The sequence below is a fragment of the Phocoena sinus genome, chromosome 5 (genome assembly GCF_008692025.1).
Source record: "Phocoena sinus isolate mPhoSin1 chromosome 5, mPhoSin1.pri, whole genome shotgun sequence".
Taxonomy (NCBI): domain Eukaryota; kingdom Metazoa; phylum Chordata; class Mammalia; order Artiodactyla; family Phocoenidae; genus Phocoena; species Phocoena sinus.
In genome coordinates, this window is record NC_045767.1 from 87,417,610 (window position 1) to 87,435,930 (window position 18,321).

General features: G+C 37.1%; 1 protein-coding gene across 1 annotated transcript in view; it reads right to left on the reverse strand.

Annotated features, from left to right (window-relative positions):
- Nucleotides 1-429: 429 nt before the first annotated feature.
- The window catches only part of TMPRSS11A (transmembrane serine protease 11A), a 29,995-nt gene continuing 12,103 nt past the window's right edge, over nt 430-18,321 (reverse strand). Inside the window, exons 3-9 of the mRNA XM_032633214.1 lie at nt 16,039-16,106; nt 13,937-14,097; nt 9,433-9,471; nt 7,352-7,523; nt 4,918-5,177; nt 2,187-2,333; nt 430-434 (exon numbers count right to left, since the gene is read on the reverse strand). Coding sequence (XP_032489105.1) covers nt 430-434; nt 2,187-2,333; nt 4,918-5,177; nt 7,352-7,523; nt 9,433-9,471; nt 13,937-14,097; nt 16,039-16,106 — 852 coding nt within the window. The remainder of the gene's footprint in view (nt 435-2,186; nt 2,334-4,917; nt 5,178-7,351; nt 7,524-9,432; nt 9,472-13,936; nt 14,098-16,038; nt 16,107-18,321) is intronic.

Below are 18,321 nucleotides of genomic sequence, written 5' to 3' on the forward strand. Positions count from 1 at the left end.
AAAAATTTGCATTGCTCCTCTTTTATACTCTAGCTTGCTGATTTAAAGAGCTCAGTATCTCTGCTGTATTTTTCAAGCCAGGCTAAACTGACCCACTACCTTATAAATTTAAATCCTTTACAAATTGGCTATGGGATTTTGATTGATTAAAGTGATTCTGAAATAAATCATATCATTTAATCTCACTTCATTGTACTACAACCACAGAATATATGGATTCTCATACATGTATGACCTGCATACAGCTCTCAATGTTTAACTTGTATAGTGAATTAGAGGCCTGTTCTTGAAGTAATCCAGTTTCGGTAATAAGCCACTTTTGTGTAGACTCCAGGTTTGTTCTTTTGCCCACAGTTATCTCCCCAGCTCACAATTCCAATGAGATACCAGGTATCTTTAAGATCCTTTCCAACTAAAGGTCCCCCAGAATCACCCTGAAAATAAAAAAAGAAAAAAGAGAAAGAAAATTAGCTAAATGTAAAACTTATTACTTAAGATAGTTTGATGAACCACATATTTTATTATTAGACAGTATATGTATAGATTACCAATTCTAGGATAATTTGTTGAAACATGGGTTTCAAAAGTTATAAAATTCAATTTCCACATTTTAGTTTTTCAACTTTATAGATGAATAATTCACAAATAAACATATATATTTAAAGTGTACATCGTGATAATTTGACATATATACTTTGTGAAATGATTACCACAATCAGGTTAATTAACATACCCATCATCTCACAATACTTTGTGTGTGTGTGGGTGTATGTGTGTAGTAAGAATGCTTAAGGTCTACTCTTAGCAGATTTCAAGTACACAACACAGAAAGTCAATCTGATGTTAGTTTTTTCTGACTTCAAGTAAGGTGCCTGGGCTTCTGTTTTATCACCTCCCAATGTACCCCAGTAGCAATCCCTGTATTCCTGCTTAGACCCCTGTGCCTGAGTCACTTCCTCGATAACTTCCCCAATTTTTCTATGACTAGAGCTTTGCCTTATTATGCACTGAACAGTCATGGGGCAGGAATCTTACCTCTGCTCCCCAGTCCAGTGAAAGCTCTTTATGACCACCAATCTTTCCAGAGGCTTATCACTGATCTTCCTGTTCGTCTAGATTCTCATTTTCAGTGTGTTCCTGTCACCACCTCCCACTTGCCTGTCATGGCATGAACCTCTCTTTGGAGTCCCTGAATTCTAGATGCCTCCTCCACATTCTCAGCAACTGGGGCTAGGTTCTGCTCTTGCCCAGCGTGTATGCTTGCAAAACTCCCTGCTATTTTTCTGACAGAGGTTGTCTATGTTGTGTAATTGGTGGGACTCTGCGCAGGGCTTTCTGCCACCTGATAACAATACAATTCCCATCAGTTTAGCATGTGGAATCACCTCCTTGGAGTTTTCAAGAATCTCACATTATAAAGCAAGTGCCTCCAGGAAGAAACACACTTTACTCCTTTGTCCAAAAATATACATGCAGGATAGATGCTGGACAACAGAGTAGGCCACTGGAAAGGGGACTAGATATTCACACCATGGCCTAATCCGCCTTCTCAGCATTAACAGCTTCTCACCTCTCATCCTCCTTAGGCTGAGACCCAACAGAGTACTTGGAGTTGCCTCAAATATGAATTATAATTTCACACCTTCAGAATTTTAGCTATGCTTTTTCTCTTTTCTATAATATTCCCCTCTTATTCTATAGGGTAAGTGCTCTTTATCCTTCAGGCCTCATTGAAGTATCATCTCTCTAATACTTGTTCCAGAAATGTTCCTTCAAGCTAAAAATGTTTGTTCTCCACACTTGAAACTAACACAATATTGTAAATCAACTATACTTCAATAAAAATTTTTGTTCTCTGTTATATAATTTATAACATTACATCATAGCTCATTGTTCATGATTGTTTCCTTTCTAAATGTGAGCTCTTTAAGGAAAGAGACTCTGCTTTATGAACCTGTGGATTTCTGGTATTAAGAAAATTTAATTTTATTGGTTGGTTGATAGCATCAAAGAAACTCTTTGCTTATTTTGTTTTGCTTAATAAAACATTTAAAGATATGTTTGTGTTTGAGATTTGCATTTATAAATTTTTGAACAGACAAGATCTCTGTATTTTACTAAAATAAAGAGCATTTTGAGCCAGATACATTTTTTGAGTTCATGATATCAAAATAATCTCTCTCCACCTACCATACAGGCATCATAAATTCCTTCCAGATAGCCAGCACAAAACATTCCAAATTTTATATGTCTGCCATACATATGTGGCTGCTTGCACACATCATCACTTATGATTTTCAGTCTGGCTTCATGAAGATCATTTTGGGATTCACCTTAAGGAAGAACAAAGTAATTTTGGTGTTTACAGTAAACATCTTAGCTAGAATGAAGTGTGGACCTTTTCCCGATTTTTTTTCATACTAAAATTGTTGATACAGAATGAGGTTAATGTAAGCAGTTCCTAAAGAAAAAAAATTCTGTTTAATATCTGGTATATGTAAATGATAATCGTCCTTATCTCATTTTTATAAATACCTATACTAGCAAGAAAAACATTTTGTTTCTTTTCCTGGAACCTTTGTACCTTAAAAAACAATCAGTTAATGTATTTAGGACGGCATTTTAAATTTTATTTATTTATTTATTTTATTTTATTATTATTATTTTTTTTTGCGGTACGCGGGCCTCTCACTGCCACGGCCTCTCCCGTCACGGAGCACAGGCTCCGGATGCGCAGGCCCAGCGGCCATGGCTTACGGGCCCAGCCACTCCGCGGCACACGGGATCCTCCCGGACCAGGGCACGAACACGTGTCCCCCGCATCGGCAGGCGGACTCCCAGCCACTGCACCACCAGGGAAGCCCAGGACGGCATTTTTAAAAAAATAAAGTTTGTATTTGTATGTTCCCAGAAACTTTTCAGGCCTCGTTTGCTCCCCTGGCTTGATAAAATAACTATATACATTTACTTTATCCTTTACATTTTATGAAGAACTTTCACATACATAATGACATTTAAAGGCAATGATTTCATTACCTCTTACAATTTGGGGACTCCAGATCATAAACTATATCCTGAGTTATAGAAACCGGTATTAATGCAGAAGACAACTATTTATGATGGAAAACAATAATATCACAAGCATTCAGGGTTTCTTTATATCAACCATACGTTGATTGGGAAACTGACCCTGTAGTACACAGAATTCAACTATGATCCCCAAGATTCCTATGTGATCTCCTTTCTCTGAGGTATGGGTGGGATCTGTGAATATTATGGATGTCATTCTCAAGATTAGGTTATGTTCTGTGGCACAGGAGAGGGAATTTTGCAGATTAATTAAGATGTAGTCAGTCTGACAGTGAGTTCATAAAAAGGGAGATTTTCCAAGGTGGGCCTGACCTAATCCTGTGAGCCCTTTTAAAAAGGGCTTAGGCCTTCCCTAAGTTCAGAGAGTTTTTGCTAATGGTGTTGGAGAAGCAAGATGCCATGAGCTCTGCAGCTGCAAGAAACTGAGTTCCATCAACAACCAGCTTGGAAGAGAACTCAGAGCCGTAGATGAGACCACAACCCCAGCCAGCACTTTGATTGCTGTTTTGTGAGACCCTGAGAAGAGAACCCAACTAAGCTATGTCTGAACTTCTGACTCATGGAAACTGTGAGATAATAAATGTGTGCTCTTTTAAGTTGTTAAATTTGTGGTAATTCGTTACACAGCAGTAGAAAACTAATATAGATACTAATTTCTGTAGAATGCCAATACGGGATTTATTTCTGGACAGGTGTGTTTGCTAAAATGCTCAAATTATTCTGTTCTTTGAATATAATTGGTGTAATTTTTTTTGCCTACTACATTATCAATTAAAAATAATTCATGTCCGGCTTCCCTGGTGGCGCAGTGGTTGGTTGAGAGTACGCCTGCCGATGCAGGGGACACGGGTTCGTGCCCCGGTCCAGGAAGATCGCACATGCTGCGGAGTGGCTAGGCCTGTGAGCCATGGCCGCTGAGCCTGTGTGTCCGGAGCCTGTGCTCCGCAACGGAAGAGGCCACAACAGTGAGAGGCCTGTGTACCGCAAAGAAAAAAAAAAAAAAAAAATTCATGTCCAGTGCCGGGAAGGGTTGAAATGCATATTGTAGGTGACAGTGTAAATTCATAAATTTTTCATAAAACTAGTTGGCAAAAAGTTATAAAAAGTATAGTCTAACACAACACTGTAGATCAACTATACACCAATAAAAATTAATTAAATTAAAAAAAAAACCCATAGGAAACAAACAAAAAGTATAGCCTATAAGTCCTATACATCCCTGAACTGTTTCTCAACTATTGTGGGAATGCTTAATGACATTTCTCAGAAAGTATTGATTTTTTTCAAAGAATCAGCTTTTTATTTCATTAATTTTCTCTATTTTTTGCTTTTGATAGAATTCATTTTCACTCTTACCTTCATTATTTCCTTCTTCCTGTTTATTTTAGGTTTATTTTGCTCTTCTAGTTTCTTGAAATGAGAATTTATGTTATTGAGACCTTTCTTGTTTTCTAATGTATGCATTTGCTATGTTTCCCTCTCTCTTTACTGTTTTAGATACATCCTTCATGTATTGATATTTTTTCATTTTCATTTTATTCTATGTATACTTACAATTTTCTTCAAGATTTTCTCTTTGACCTATGAATTCTTTAGAAGTGTATTGCTTAATTTTTAAGCATTTAGAGATTTTCCTGTTATCTGTTACTGGTATCTAGCTTGATTCCATTATCATCAGAGAGCATACTATGTGTGATTTCCATTCTTTTACCCTAACTAATCCAACCAAACTGTGTGGAAAAGTCTGACAGAATAATATTGATGGACATTAAATCACACTGCCATAAGTATGGCTTAGTGCTCCATCATTCATTTTGGGATACCCACCACCATGAAAAAGTGCTCCAAATCCTGTGACATAGACAGTTGAATTTGGTTGGAAGGACACAGAGGCTTCTGGCAAACAAACTCTTCGGATCTCATCAGTGAAGGTGACGCTGGATGATAATTGCACAACAGCAATGTCGTATTCTTTTGCTGGGAAGTGATATCTCTCATGGACAATAATTCTTTCGATACTTCTTTTCATTAATGGAGGGTTGATTGTTGTTCCAAAGCTAACAGTCCATTGATGTGGATTTGATTTACTGGAAAGGATTAGAAATGAACAGAATATATGAACTGCATTACAATAATTGCATGCAGGCTAATAAAGGAGAAAATTCCACCCTAAAACACTTGGTTGTGATGATAGTTTTCTTTGACAATATAGTCTTTTGCTACTGTTTTGAAAGATAAAATGTATACAAACGGCATCTTTGAGCTGAAATTCAGTATAGAATTATTGAATTTTAGAACTGTAAAGCACATAAAATATTATTCATTTATTTCTTCAGCAAATATTTATTAAACATCTACATGTTGAACCTTATTTGAAGTGCCGGGGATAAAGTGGCAAACAAGATAGAAAGGTCCCTGCTGGTGGGTGTACTTGATTTCAGTGAAGGAAAAAGAGCAAAACAAATTAATGAATAGATAAATAATTTCCCACAGTGATAAGGTCTATGAATAAAATAGGGCAATGGAATAGAGTACAAGGGGGTAGTTAGATAAGTCTCTTGAGATCATGGCATTTGGGTTGAGACACGGTTGATGAGGAGTCAGCTGTGAGAAGGTGGAGTGACAAGTTTTCAGGCAAACATCTCAAGGGCTTAGACCAGACAGGCTGCAGTTCAGGACACAAGGGAATTATGGTGGGGGATGAGATCGGCGAGGTAGGCGGGGGCCAGATTTTAGAGTGTCTTATAGGTCATGAATAAAGTGCTTAGATTTTATTCAAGTGATATGGCAATTCACTGGATGATCTTAAGCCAAGCATAATGTAGTCTCATGTTAAAAAAAAAATCACATTGTTTCTTTCTAGAGAGTAGATTGTTAGAGGGCAAGAGTGAATGAGGCAAAGTTGTCATAAGTCCTTTGAGAGATGACCAAGTATGGGTGACTTCTAGCTTATGGGCTTGAGCAGCTGGTAGATCATGGCACATACAGGGACTGGGAAGGTCATCTAGTAATGAAAGGTCCTCTAGTAAAGGCTTTGTTTTATACTTAAGGAAAATAGGGCCTAGATGGTTTAAATTATATGCCTAGTATCACATGTCTGCTTGTCTCTCTCTGTTCTTTATAGGACACCATCTTCCACCAAAATGTATTATTAATAATGAGATTAATGTTCCTTAACTAATTAATTGAACTAACATCATCCAAGAGGGATAAGCAAAGAGACAGGTCCTGCTGATATAGACACTTGTTTCTCAACCTAATTATTTCTTTTTTTTAAAAAATTGAAGTATAGTTGATTTATAACATTGCAGGTATACAGCAAAGTGATTCATTTTATATATATATATATACATATATATATATATATATATATTCTTTTTCAGATTCTTTTCCATTAGCATTAATTACAAGATATTGATTATAGTTCCCTGTGCTATACATAGGTTCTTGTTGTTTATCTATTTTACATATAGTAGTGTGTATCTGTTAATACCAAATTCCTAGTTTATCCCTCCTCCCTTTCCCCTTTGGTAACCATAAGTTTGTTTTCTATGTCTGTGAGTCTATTTCTGTTTTGTAAATAAGTTCATTTGTATCTTTTTTTTAGATTCCACATGTTAGTGATATGATACTTGTCTTTCACTGTCTGACTTACTTCACTTAGTATGATAATCTCTAGGTCCATCCATGTTGCTGCATATGACATTATTTCATTCTTTTTTATGGTTGAGTAATAGTCCATTGTACATATATACCACATCTTCTTTATCCATTCACCTGTTGGTGGACATTTAGGTTGTTTCCATGTCTTGTCTACTGTAAATAGTGCTTCTATGAACATTGGGTTGCATGTATCTTTCTGAATAAAGTTTTCTCTGGATATATGCCCAGGAGTGGGATTGCTGGATCATATGGTAGCTCTATTTTTAGTTTTTTAAGGAATCTCCATACTGTTTTCCATAGTGGCTGCACCAATTTACATTCCCACCAACAGTGTAGGAGGGTTCCCTTTTCTCCACACTCTGTTCAGCCACAGTTTCTTTATTTAAAACCTTAAGGACCTGATACTAGGATAATGACTACTACCCCTACTGACTTTCCAAATAAGTGTAAGTGTAACACAATTTTAGAAAAGAAACTGAAAGAAGTTTTTCTCATTTTACCTCAGTAATATTTGGGGACATTGATTATTACTCAGAAGATGATAAAACTCAGAGGTTTTTTTTTAAGCAGTAGTAGTAAGTTAACGTCAATCACTTACATCCTAAAGCAGTGCGCTGCGGTAACAAGCCACGTATTACTAATCAAAGTGGCCCCACATTGATGTATGTTATTATGCTGAAGGGAAGCTTGCCAAGGCCAGGAAGACTTGCCCACAATCTCTCCGGATGTTATTCTGTTCACTATTAATGGAACAGCTCGTTTACCACAACCTGAAAGAGATGAGATCATTAGGTTGTAAGAAACATCTCTATAATCCCTGATACAGAGAAACTAGTAGAGTACTGCAGTGCAATATTTGCATGTCATTATATAAACATGTACAATATTAATATCCATCCTCTGTATTTCCTGATAGTTGATGTTTTGCTTACACCCTCCCTTTATAGATGTGGATATATATTGCCTACTAAAGCTATGTAAGGCTGTAAAGTGTTGACACACCAAAAAGTGTATGTCCTGAGGACCTGCAGTGTCAATTATCCAGATGTTCTGGGAGCTCCTACTAAGATTATTGTTTCCCAGTTTTAGATGTTCCCACCATGTTACTCTGACATGAAGCCTTCACCAAAAGAACTAGTCAGAGAAGTAATTGCTAATTCCTTGGAACTCCTACCCCCATACAGTTTTCTGAGTGACTAGTTCCTAAAGTGGGCACGGGTTAATGTATCATGACCAGTCTCTTACTCTTTGGGATGGAGGGTTCTATGTTTCCACATAAACATCACATTCACTATTGGTAGGAATAAATATGTACTTTATTATGTGCATCAGATCAGAGATTAGTTTGATGCTTAGGGTTCCTGCTAAGAATTAAGCCTGTTTAAAGCATGGTGCTCATAAAGAAAACATGGTAGGTTCAATTCTTGTTCCAACAAATTAGGTATCAAAAAGGAAATTCACTTTACTGGTACTGATTACACTCCTTCTGTGGCCAGTCATTTTAGAAATCCCCTTCACTCTGCCATCGCTAGTTTAGACTACCGTTTTTCTCATCTGAAGGACTGCAATAGCTTCCCTGTTCATCTCCCTGCCTCCAGCTTTGCTCTTCCAGTCCATTCTCCACACTGAAAACTGAGTGACCTTTCTGATGTGTGTAAAACCCTTCAGTGACTTCTCATTGCCCTCCAAACAAAGTCGAAATGTTTCAGCATGGTTCTGGTCCTTGATCATTATTAATCACACCCCTTTCCCATGCCCACCCTATTCTATATTACAGCCACACTGACATTTTTCAGTGACAAGAAATGACCATGTTCTTGCTTTTCTGAAGACATTTTTACATTCTGCTCCCCCTGCCCGAGACACTCATTTCACTTGTCACTTGATTTTCCATCCTTCCTTTCACCTCAAGGATCACTTTCTGACCCCACAAGACCAGGTTAGCTGGCTCTGATTGACTCTCATAGCACTGTGCTCTGTCTCTGTCATAGCGTTTATCACACTGTTTTAATATTTCCTGATTTATTTATGTCTTCCCCTACCTTCAAACTCCTAACTTTAGAGGAGGAATCATGTCTTATTGACACTTGTATTCACTCTCTGGCACTTGGTAGATGTTAAAAAATTATTTATTGAATGAATGAATAAAATGTATAGTGTGTTTGCAAGACACAGATGAAAATGAAAGAACAACTTTCCTAAAATTCATCACTGCTATTATAAAATCTTTCAAAATTTAGGTCACAGTGATATAAAGTGAGTGAGTGGAGCTGCTGTCAACCATCAAGATGGGTATAATAAGTAAATTTTATAGGTCAGTCACAAATTATGGGGTCTATCTCTTTCCCATTTATCACTTTCTCATTTTATTTCTCAGTAGAAAGCATATTTCATATTTCATAGCATTCAAAAAATTAGCAAGGCAAGTTTATTTATTCCAAACCAGAAATATATAATTTCTTCAAACTGCCCCCAAATTCCCACCATGTAAAATGTTTTTCTTGAACATTACAAAAAGATTGGTCTTAGGGAAAAAAAGTATTTTCATCTCTTACTCAATTGTTATTCTCTCCCAAAGAAAATGTGGGACATGGGTGGGAGATTATGAGGTAATATTTGAAGATATTATCCTCCCTGATATGGAAATTGAACTTGTTTTTATAAGCTAACTAGACTTACATGCTTGGACAGTTAGCTTCCCTGTCGATGAGCTCATTGCTGAAAAACAAAATAGAGCAAAGAATGATAATTTGATATTCTTCTGGTTGGTCTCAATGACCAGAAATTATCAGAGGATACTGACTGCATATGGATTCTAGAAACTTGAGCATATGGATCAGTGAGGAAAGTGGTTATCTGATATAACAGAATATGTGTACAGTTTTTGTAGAGGTTTATAGGCAACCGCTGATTAGGTGGGTAATACAAGCAGTAGGTAATTAAGGCACAAATATTGGATGATTAAAACTCACAAATCATTTGTATTAATACAGAACAGTGGTTTTCTAATGGTGCAGGATAAAGCTTCTTTGGATTTTATTTAAGGAAACAGAGAAAGAGGGGAAAGAGGGAGAAACTAGATGGGGTCTTCAGGTTCAAACCCAGGCTCAACCAGAACAGGTCTTCTTTTATCTCTTCTCTTTTTTTTTTTGTTACCGGTACGCGGGCCTCTTACTGCTGTGGACTCTCCCGTTACGGAGCACAGGTTCCAGACGCGCAGGCCCAGCGGCCATGGCTCACGGGCCCAGCCGCTCCGTGGCATGTGGGATCCTCCCGGACCGGGGCACGAACCCGTGTCCTCTGCATCGGCAGGCAGACTCAACCACTGCGCCACCAGGGAAGCCCTATCTCTTCTCTTTATTTAAGATTTCGCATAAGCCTTTCTTTGGTCAAAGGGTTTGGGAATGGAAAAAAAAAAAAAACTTTGAAAACTACCACATAAACTATATTTAAAATACTTCTAAAACACAGTTCCTAAATTATTAAAATTATTTTTTTCTGAGGTATAAACTACTGTATATTCTTATCAAACACCGGCTGGATATTGGTAAAGGCCAATTATTGGACAGAATCTAAGATTAAATTCTGTCACTTCCAACAAAGTTAGGAATCTGATAAAGGAAATACAAACATTTAAACTTAAGCTGACGGACAGTTGCATGAAAACTGTGATGTTTTTCAAAATAAAAGGGCTTAATGAGTAGAATGAGGGTAGATTGGTTTTACTTATTTCTACCAATGCCATGTTTCTCAGACTCATATTCTTTGTATCTAATTTCTCATTATACACAATAAGAATGTTTCTTTCTACTTACCTTCTATAAATTTCACTTGGGAAACTAGTGATAATGAACTCTACAAAGTGGGAGCTCTTGAGAATATCCAATTCAGGGATATCCTTAAAGGCATACCTAAATCATTATATGGTGAAGAATCAATTTCTCAGGTCAGATTCTCAGTACTTACTTATGAAAGGAACTCAATTTTCAGTCAAATATAGTTTTAAGGTAGTAAATTTCTTATTTTATGTTTTTAAATGTAGGCATACCTTGGAGATATTGTGGGTTCGGTTCCAGACCACTGCAATAAGGTGAATATTGCAATAAAGCAAGTCACAAAGTTTTTGATTTCCCAGTGCATATAAAAGTTTACTTTTACACTATACTGTAGTCCATTAAGTGTGCAATAGCATTACGTCTTGAAAAAACTATATATATATATAATTTTAAAATACTTCATTGCTAAAACATGCTAAAAATTATCTGACACTACAGCGTTGCCACAAACCTTCAATTTATAAAAACACAACATCTCTGAAGTGCAATAAAGGGAAGTGAAATAAAAAGAGGTATTTTAATATGCCACATGTTAGTAATAAATTAAAATGGAAAATAGTATAATGTTAGACTTCTTCAGTTAAAACTTCTTGAGCTTAGTTTGAGCAAGATGCAAATCACCCCTTTCCAGGAATGATACCAGGGTGAGTGTAATAGTTGGGAGTGTAATTGAATTTTTAAGGAAAGAGAATGATTACACCTGGAACTAAACTACCCATACACAAGTAACTAGCTGTTTCACATTTCCAGTTTTGACCAAATGCTTTTACTTTCCACGTCTAGAAGTGAAAAGAAACATTAACACCTTAGTTTTGAAAGTGACCCTCTAACACACTTCTGAGTTGGGAGTAATCATATTCAGGTCAGTACATGCTACAAGTAACATGATGATAACTGGAACCCACATCAACAACATGTAGGCGGTGAGCCGCTCTTCCACAGCCATGGTGTTTGCAATTCAAAGGAGCTGATTTTAATTTTGCTCTGACACATTACATCACGTGAAAGACCCACACCACACACTTATTTGTCAAGCCAAAACACAGATTCTTGACAAATTATGGATAAATCTTGGGCTGCAGGGTTGTTTCTAGACTTGGTCTAGAATTTCTGCAGTTCTCCATTCATTTGAAGTCCCCCAAATTAAGTTTTGCTGGAGAGCAATGTTTTTGTCTGTAAGAATTGCCTTGAGGATTCTACTGAGCTTTCTACTAAATGGGCCTTTCCTAAGTACTAGTAAACACTGCTCTTTTTATATTTGGAAATTTGGAAAACTTCAAAGTTATAGCTTTTTCTACAACCAGTTACTCACATTAATGCTTTCAGGTTTCCAACGCATCTGCACAATTTGCTAGCTTTCTAAGAGGTAATGGCCTATATGTTCCATATTCTATTTTCTTGTGTATCTTCATGGTATTTCTGTGACTTCAGGAATAACAAACATTATCATTGCAAGTTTATAGATGAGAAGATGGAGGCAAAGGCATGGGCCAATTACCTGGGTGTTCCTGCAGTGACTCAGTGGAGTTAGAATTAGGTAACTCTCAAATCAGGTTCTCCATCAGCACATCCTGCCCTTTAATCTACTATAGTCATTAAAATAAGCTGCAGGTCACAAACTGAACCTATAAGGAACAAAGAGCCCAGACAACTGATGACCATTTCATACTTCATTTCTGGTTTCAGATAGTTCAGGCTTTTAAGTTCCTGGCAGATTAACTGGTTGTTGGAAATTACATAGAACACATCATGTAATTTATCAGAGCTTCTACTATTTCACAACCTCGATTCATTTGTTTCCCCACAAGCAAGAAAACAAAGAAGGTGGATTAAGCCCTTGACAGGTTCTTCCCTCCTGGGTTGGGAGAGGTCCCCAGGTTTATTCCCTGACTAGCTGACTCTTTGTCTCATCAGCAAACTCCTGCCCATCCCATTCCTGCAGATTTTCACTTCCTGGCCAGGTTTCCTCTTAAAGGGTCAACCAGACCCTTGCAAGGGCAGGGCCTTCTGTTTCACATCTGATATTAATCACACTTACTCTGAATCTCTTCTGTGACTCATAAGTCTGGTGTCCCCTGGAATTTGTACGGGAAATCTGCAGTTGTCTTCCAGAAATAGATGCTTGTGGAAGCAGCTTAATGTACAGGGTTGAACAGGTTTCTGTCTAGCTGGTCTCCTCAGAGTCTTTAGTATGCTAATATAAGGGATGAATTTCCAAGAGGTGAATATCATAGACTGAATTTCTGAAATGCGTTTGACCACACCCTTTTTTCACAAGCCTCTCAAGAAATTAGTAATCTAGATTTGAATGTTTGCTCCTTTTTTAAAAATAGTTATTTATTTTTGGCTGCACTGGGTCTTTGTTGCTGCACACGGGCTTTCTCTATTTGCAGCGAGTGGGGGTTACTCTTCGTTGTGGTGCACGGGCTTCTCATTGCAGTGGCTTCTCTTGCTGAACACGGGTTCTAGGTGCACGGGCTTCAGTAGTTGTGGCATGTGGGCTCAGTAGTTGTGGCTCGAGAGCTCTAGAGAACAGGCTCAGTAGTTGTGGTGCACAGGCTTAGTTGCTCTGCGGCACGTGGGACCTTCCCGGATGAGGGCTCGAACCCATGTCCCTTGCATTGGCAGGTGGATTCTTAACCACTGCACCACCACGGAAGTCCCGAATGTTTGCTCCATTTAATTATTGGAGTCCTTAGCCTTTTTTGCCCCTCTTTCACATCTATAAAGGTGAATTTGCCTAATTCATAAGAATATAGAAATTAGATGCTGCATGTAAAGGATATAGAGAAGGGCCTTGATAAAGATTACTTCTCGTTCCTATGATTTCTTTTCTAGTTTAGTGATTTTTAAAGCATTACTTATAAGAAGGCTTTAGTGGCTCCAAAATTGATTTACCATTTTCTCAAATGCTCATAGGAAAAAACGTTAACATAAACTCCATAATTTCACTGTTTACAGAAACTATTCATATTTTTAAAAGGCAACAAATGAGTTTATGTTTTAGAAACAGAAAAACAGTTTTTGCTAAACACTTGGTATTTTCACCTGCTTAGTCATGGAGGAAGTGGCTGGCTCAGATTGACTATGTTAGTGGTAAAGGTTTGATTTTATTTCTGGTTGAGTGCCAGTCAATTACTACAGAAAAAATCACTTGACAACTAACTTCAGACATGCTTTCATCAGAGAATAATAAAACCTTTAAAAGTCACTTTTTTAACTTGAAATTTTTTCCATCTGAATTCTAGCCATTATTTGGAATAGAAATAATGGTAAATAAGTTTATGATTAGACAAAAAATGGACTTAATAGAGAACTTCACATCACATAGAAAGGTACCTACTTACCATTAACTTCAACTGACGAGGCATTTATTGACAAAGCTCTGGTGTTACTTATCTTCTTATATAACATGCTATGGATTTTCCTTTTTCTCACTGCCCTTGACTCAGCAGAGGGGAACTGGAACACCATAATGACATCTACTGTCACACCATCTTCCTCTGGACTGTGACACACAAAAGAAAGGTACTTGTTCAAAAAATACATCCAGTATTATCTAACTCTCTTTTCTGTATTGTCTTCTCCTGAATTATGCCTCAGTTGTTGAAAGTGTCAAGAACTAATCATCTCACATTGATAACTCATATATGTCACTTTCTGACTCAAGATCATTTCATATGTTCCCTCTTCAAGTTTTCATTATGTTCTGAGTGAATTTTCCCCATTAATTTGAAGGCTTGCTATAGCATTTGAGTTAGACACCAAAATTTTATCATCAAAATTATAAACCCTGAGGATTGGAAAAAACTTTAATGGTGTCTTTGGCCAGTCCCTCGTATGATACCTTCATCAGCTCTACAGCTGCCATGATAAGTGGTCATCTAACCCCAGCACAGTAATTAAAAAGATTTACTTCTCTAAAGAGGGTATTTCTCTTTGGTCAGCTCTGATTTTAAGAGAGCTCTTCACTTGGAGTTGAAATATGTCTCCCTAAAGCTTACATTCCATAGGCTTAGGTCCATACATAAAACATCAGTTCCCTCTTCCACATAAAATATTTGAAGACAGTGATATTCTTGGTGTCTGAGTCTTCTCCAGATTACACATGTCCAGTTCCTTGAACTTTTTTCATATACACAAGTTCAAGCCCCTTCACTTGTGGGGTTGAATTTTTCCATACTCTTAAAGTAGGAAAACCAAACAATTAAAGGGCTTTAAGAAAAATGGAAACCTATGTGTTGATCTGTCATGTCTTTTATTTTTACATTTCAAAAGATCCAAGCTTTAAAAAGCACTGAAGCCCTATTTTCCTGAATTCTTCGATTTAAAAAAAGAGGGAATCATATCAGTTTAAAGGCATTTTATATATTGTGGTTCATTTAGGCTTTGGAATGTGAAGATATAAATAAACAGAATTTTATGTCAAATTGGTAAATATACAATCTAGTAATTTTCCCTCTTTTTAAATCAGAGGGAAAACATTGTTTACCAAGTGGGATTTCCCTGGACCCACACAAAAGCTTACAAAATGATAGTGGCTACAAATTCAAAGGAGTTCTTAAGACTATGATAATTTTGCTAGGATGCTATGGCAAGTCAGAATTTAAAAACAGAGGGCATGATATCTAGAAAGTTTCGGCAAATACATGCTTTTTATCTCCTAAATATTATAAAATTTATCCAATATATATTGTAAAATCCTTCTGGAGGTCACTAGTTACTCGATAAAGGTATAAGGAACTTGGGGTAAGTCTGCCAATAAAGCATTAGCCTATTGAGAAAACCGATTATTATTTCCTTCAAATAGATCTGTCTGACTATATTCATTTTCTTTAAGAAGATGAGTCACATAGGCCCATATGTTTGTTTCTGTTACGTATATGTTCTGCTTTGAGCTTTCCAAATAACACAATTGAAACCTCTGAGCAATTTCTGCAAATGACAGGAGTCTTCCCTCTCCACCACAACAAGCAGAAATTCATTAAAACAGGAACATCTTTTTGTTTGGGCATGGCTCCTCTAACTAGGGCTTCATTACAGGTAAGACTTATGATCCCATTTTGTAGTCAACTTTGCCTTCTTAATACTTTTGAAATGACATGTGTATTGAAAGAATACAGCTTGGTGCATTCAGTGACATGCTGCTGGGTTTTCCCAAAGCTATGGTTTTTGGTAGTCCCAGGCCTTATAATCAGTTGATGGGATTTGAATCCTGGTTCTGTCACTTGTGGAATTTTGAACATAACACTTAACCTCCCAGAGTCTTAGTTTTTGTGTTTACAAACTGGTGGTCGGCCCTGTATCTCGAGACTGTTGTCGAAATAATATTTATAAGAAATCCTAGCCAAAAGCCAAGCTCATAGAGGCAACAGTATATGAGGGTTCCTATCTCTTTTGCCCTTTGTCACTCCAGGATGTGAATCCACCTTTGCCCAAACATACATACGTCAGTTTGACTACTTGGTTCTTGATATAATGCTTGTTCAAGGCCGAATCTATAAATATATCATCCACCTGTTATTACAATAAGAGAGAAACTATGTGTTAATAAGATATTTTATAAGAAGAATATACCCCTGATTAAATGTTAAAGCGATAGAAAAATGTTTTAACATGAGTAATATCATGATTTAAACCAGTGGTTCTCAATTCCAACTGTGCAACAGAATCATTTGCAGAATTAAAAAAAAAAAATGACTTAAGATGCTGGGGCGCTGGGGCCCCTCTCCCAGAATTTTGGTTATAAATCGTCTGGATGGAACCTAGGCATTTGTATTTGTAAAAATCTCCCCAGGTGACTCTAATGTGCTGACATAGGTATCTGGGGTAAAGGTTATCTTCCTAAAACTCCACAGAAGGTGAAGCAGAAAGTTGCAGAGCAGAGATGGGACATGGAGGGAGGCCTTGAGAAGTGGTGGAGAGAACCGTGGCTCAGTGCTGGGTTTGAAGCCTGCTTATCCTGCTGCTCTTGAACTGGGTGACCTTGGAAAAGTTGCTGAACCAAGCTGAGCCTCAGTATCCTAACCTCTAAAGCAAAGATATTGCTATGCTACTCATAGGGTTGTAAGGATTAAACACATATAAAATGCTGGGTATATTTTGGTAGTAGACTGCCGGTGGATCAGGTTAGCCCCCATTCTGGCATCACAGGTCTCAGATTTCTCTGCAGGTCTTTGGCTGTAAGTACAGGGAAGAGGCATTAGAGATTTAGGAAAGAGCTAACAATTTTCTAATTGTTGTTGATTCTGAGCCCTAGGGTAGGTCAGGAAGGAAGAAAGAGTAAGGTGGTTTTACAGGTTTAGGTCAAAGTTGTGTTCCTCAGTTTATGTCAACAGGGGAGGAGAACAAAAACTACTGTTTGGGGTCCATTTGCACAGAATTTTAATTGCCTGCCAAGACATTATGATGCTGTGACTTATCACACCTAGATTTTTGCTTGCAGTATCCCCCAGTGACCACCTGGTGGCAACAGTGTCATCTGAATGCAGGCACTGCATTTCATATTTGATAGTAGATGAGCCAAATGTGCTCATCTATTTAGGACAAAAATTATGTCCTAAATCCTTAAGAAAGAGACAAGAAAACCACCTCTCATTTTGAAAAACCCAAAGAATGGAAATAAAAAAGAAGACTCTTTCAGAGATCAAGGAACAAGTTGTGACTTCCTTAGTAGTATCAGGCATTCGTAAAAAGCTTAATTGGGAAACAAAATATATATCCCCCTTACTCCTTATAATAACTGTATGAAATAAGAATTATTTTGATTCTTATTTCATTTGAAGAGGAAACTGACACTCGGAGACATCATGTGAATTTCCCTAGCATCATGTGGATTAGTAAACTGGGACTTAAATCTAGGTCTTCTGTCTCTAGGTCCATCTCTTATCAATCACACAACCTCCTTGTTAAATGTGATGTACATTTTACTTCAATTTCTTTCATAGAACATACAACAATAAGTTATAACATAAACAGTCGATTGACTTAAAGTATAAAACTTTTAAACATATATTTGGTAATATATTTTTAAACTTTAGATCAAAGACAGTATTTAGAAAATAGAGAAATTGCTTGTATCCAGAATATACACTTACTTGTACTTAAATAAGAGAAGCTTAAATGGGCTGAAGAAATGTGGGGTTTATATGTTAGAAATGAAATTATTTTGTAAGATATGTTTTTGCAAGACCACTAATTGTTTTAATCATTTCTCTTCCGACATACACAGCCAGTCCTGTTACTCAGTATCTGGGGGAAATCCAAAAGAAAAGAAAAGCCTAACCAAAACAAAGGGGAGAAAAATGACCAGTATTAAAAGGAAAAAAAAGTAAATAGTGTTTGGGTATCTAAAGAAGTTTGGTTTGTAATTATCCTCTGAAATTCTACCCGCAATAGATCCCTTGGCTGTTTGTGACTTGTTGGTGAAGGTACTGGATTAAGTTTTTGACTCTGGATGGCATCATTCATCTGGCAAAATACCTGCTGAGAAGAATATCTAGCCCCAGCATCCATTCCATCTTTGAATAGTTCAGGTGTCTGGGAAGATAGGAGCTTAAAGAATAACATAAGAAGAATCTAGGTAGAAGTAACTTTGGTAATCACAGAAATATAGAAGTCTCTTCTCTATAATTCAAATTCCAGGACCGTGTCCCTATAAAGCCTCATTGGTTGGGTCTGGGGTGAAGCTCAGGATCTTTATGTTATCCTAAAAAATGCTGGGGCACAGAGA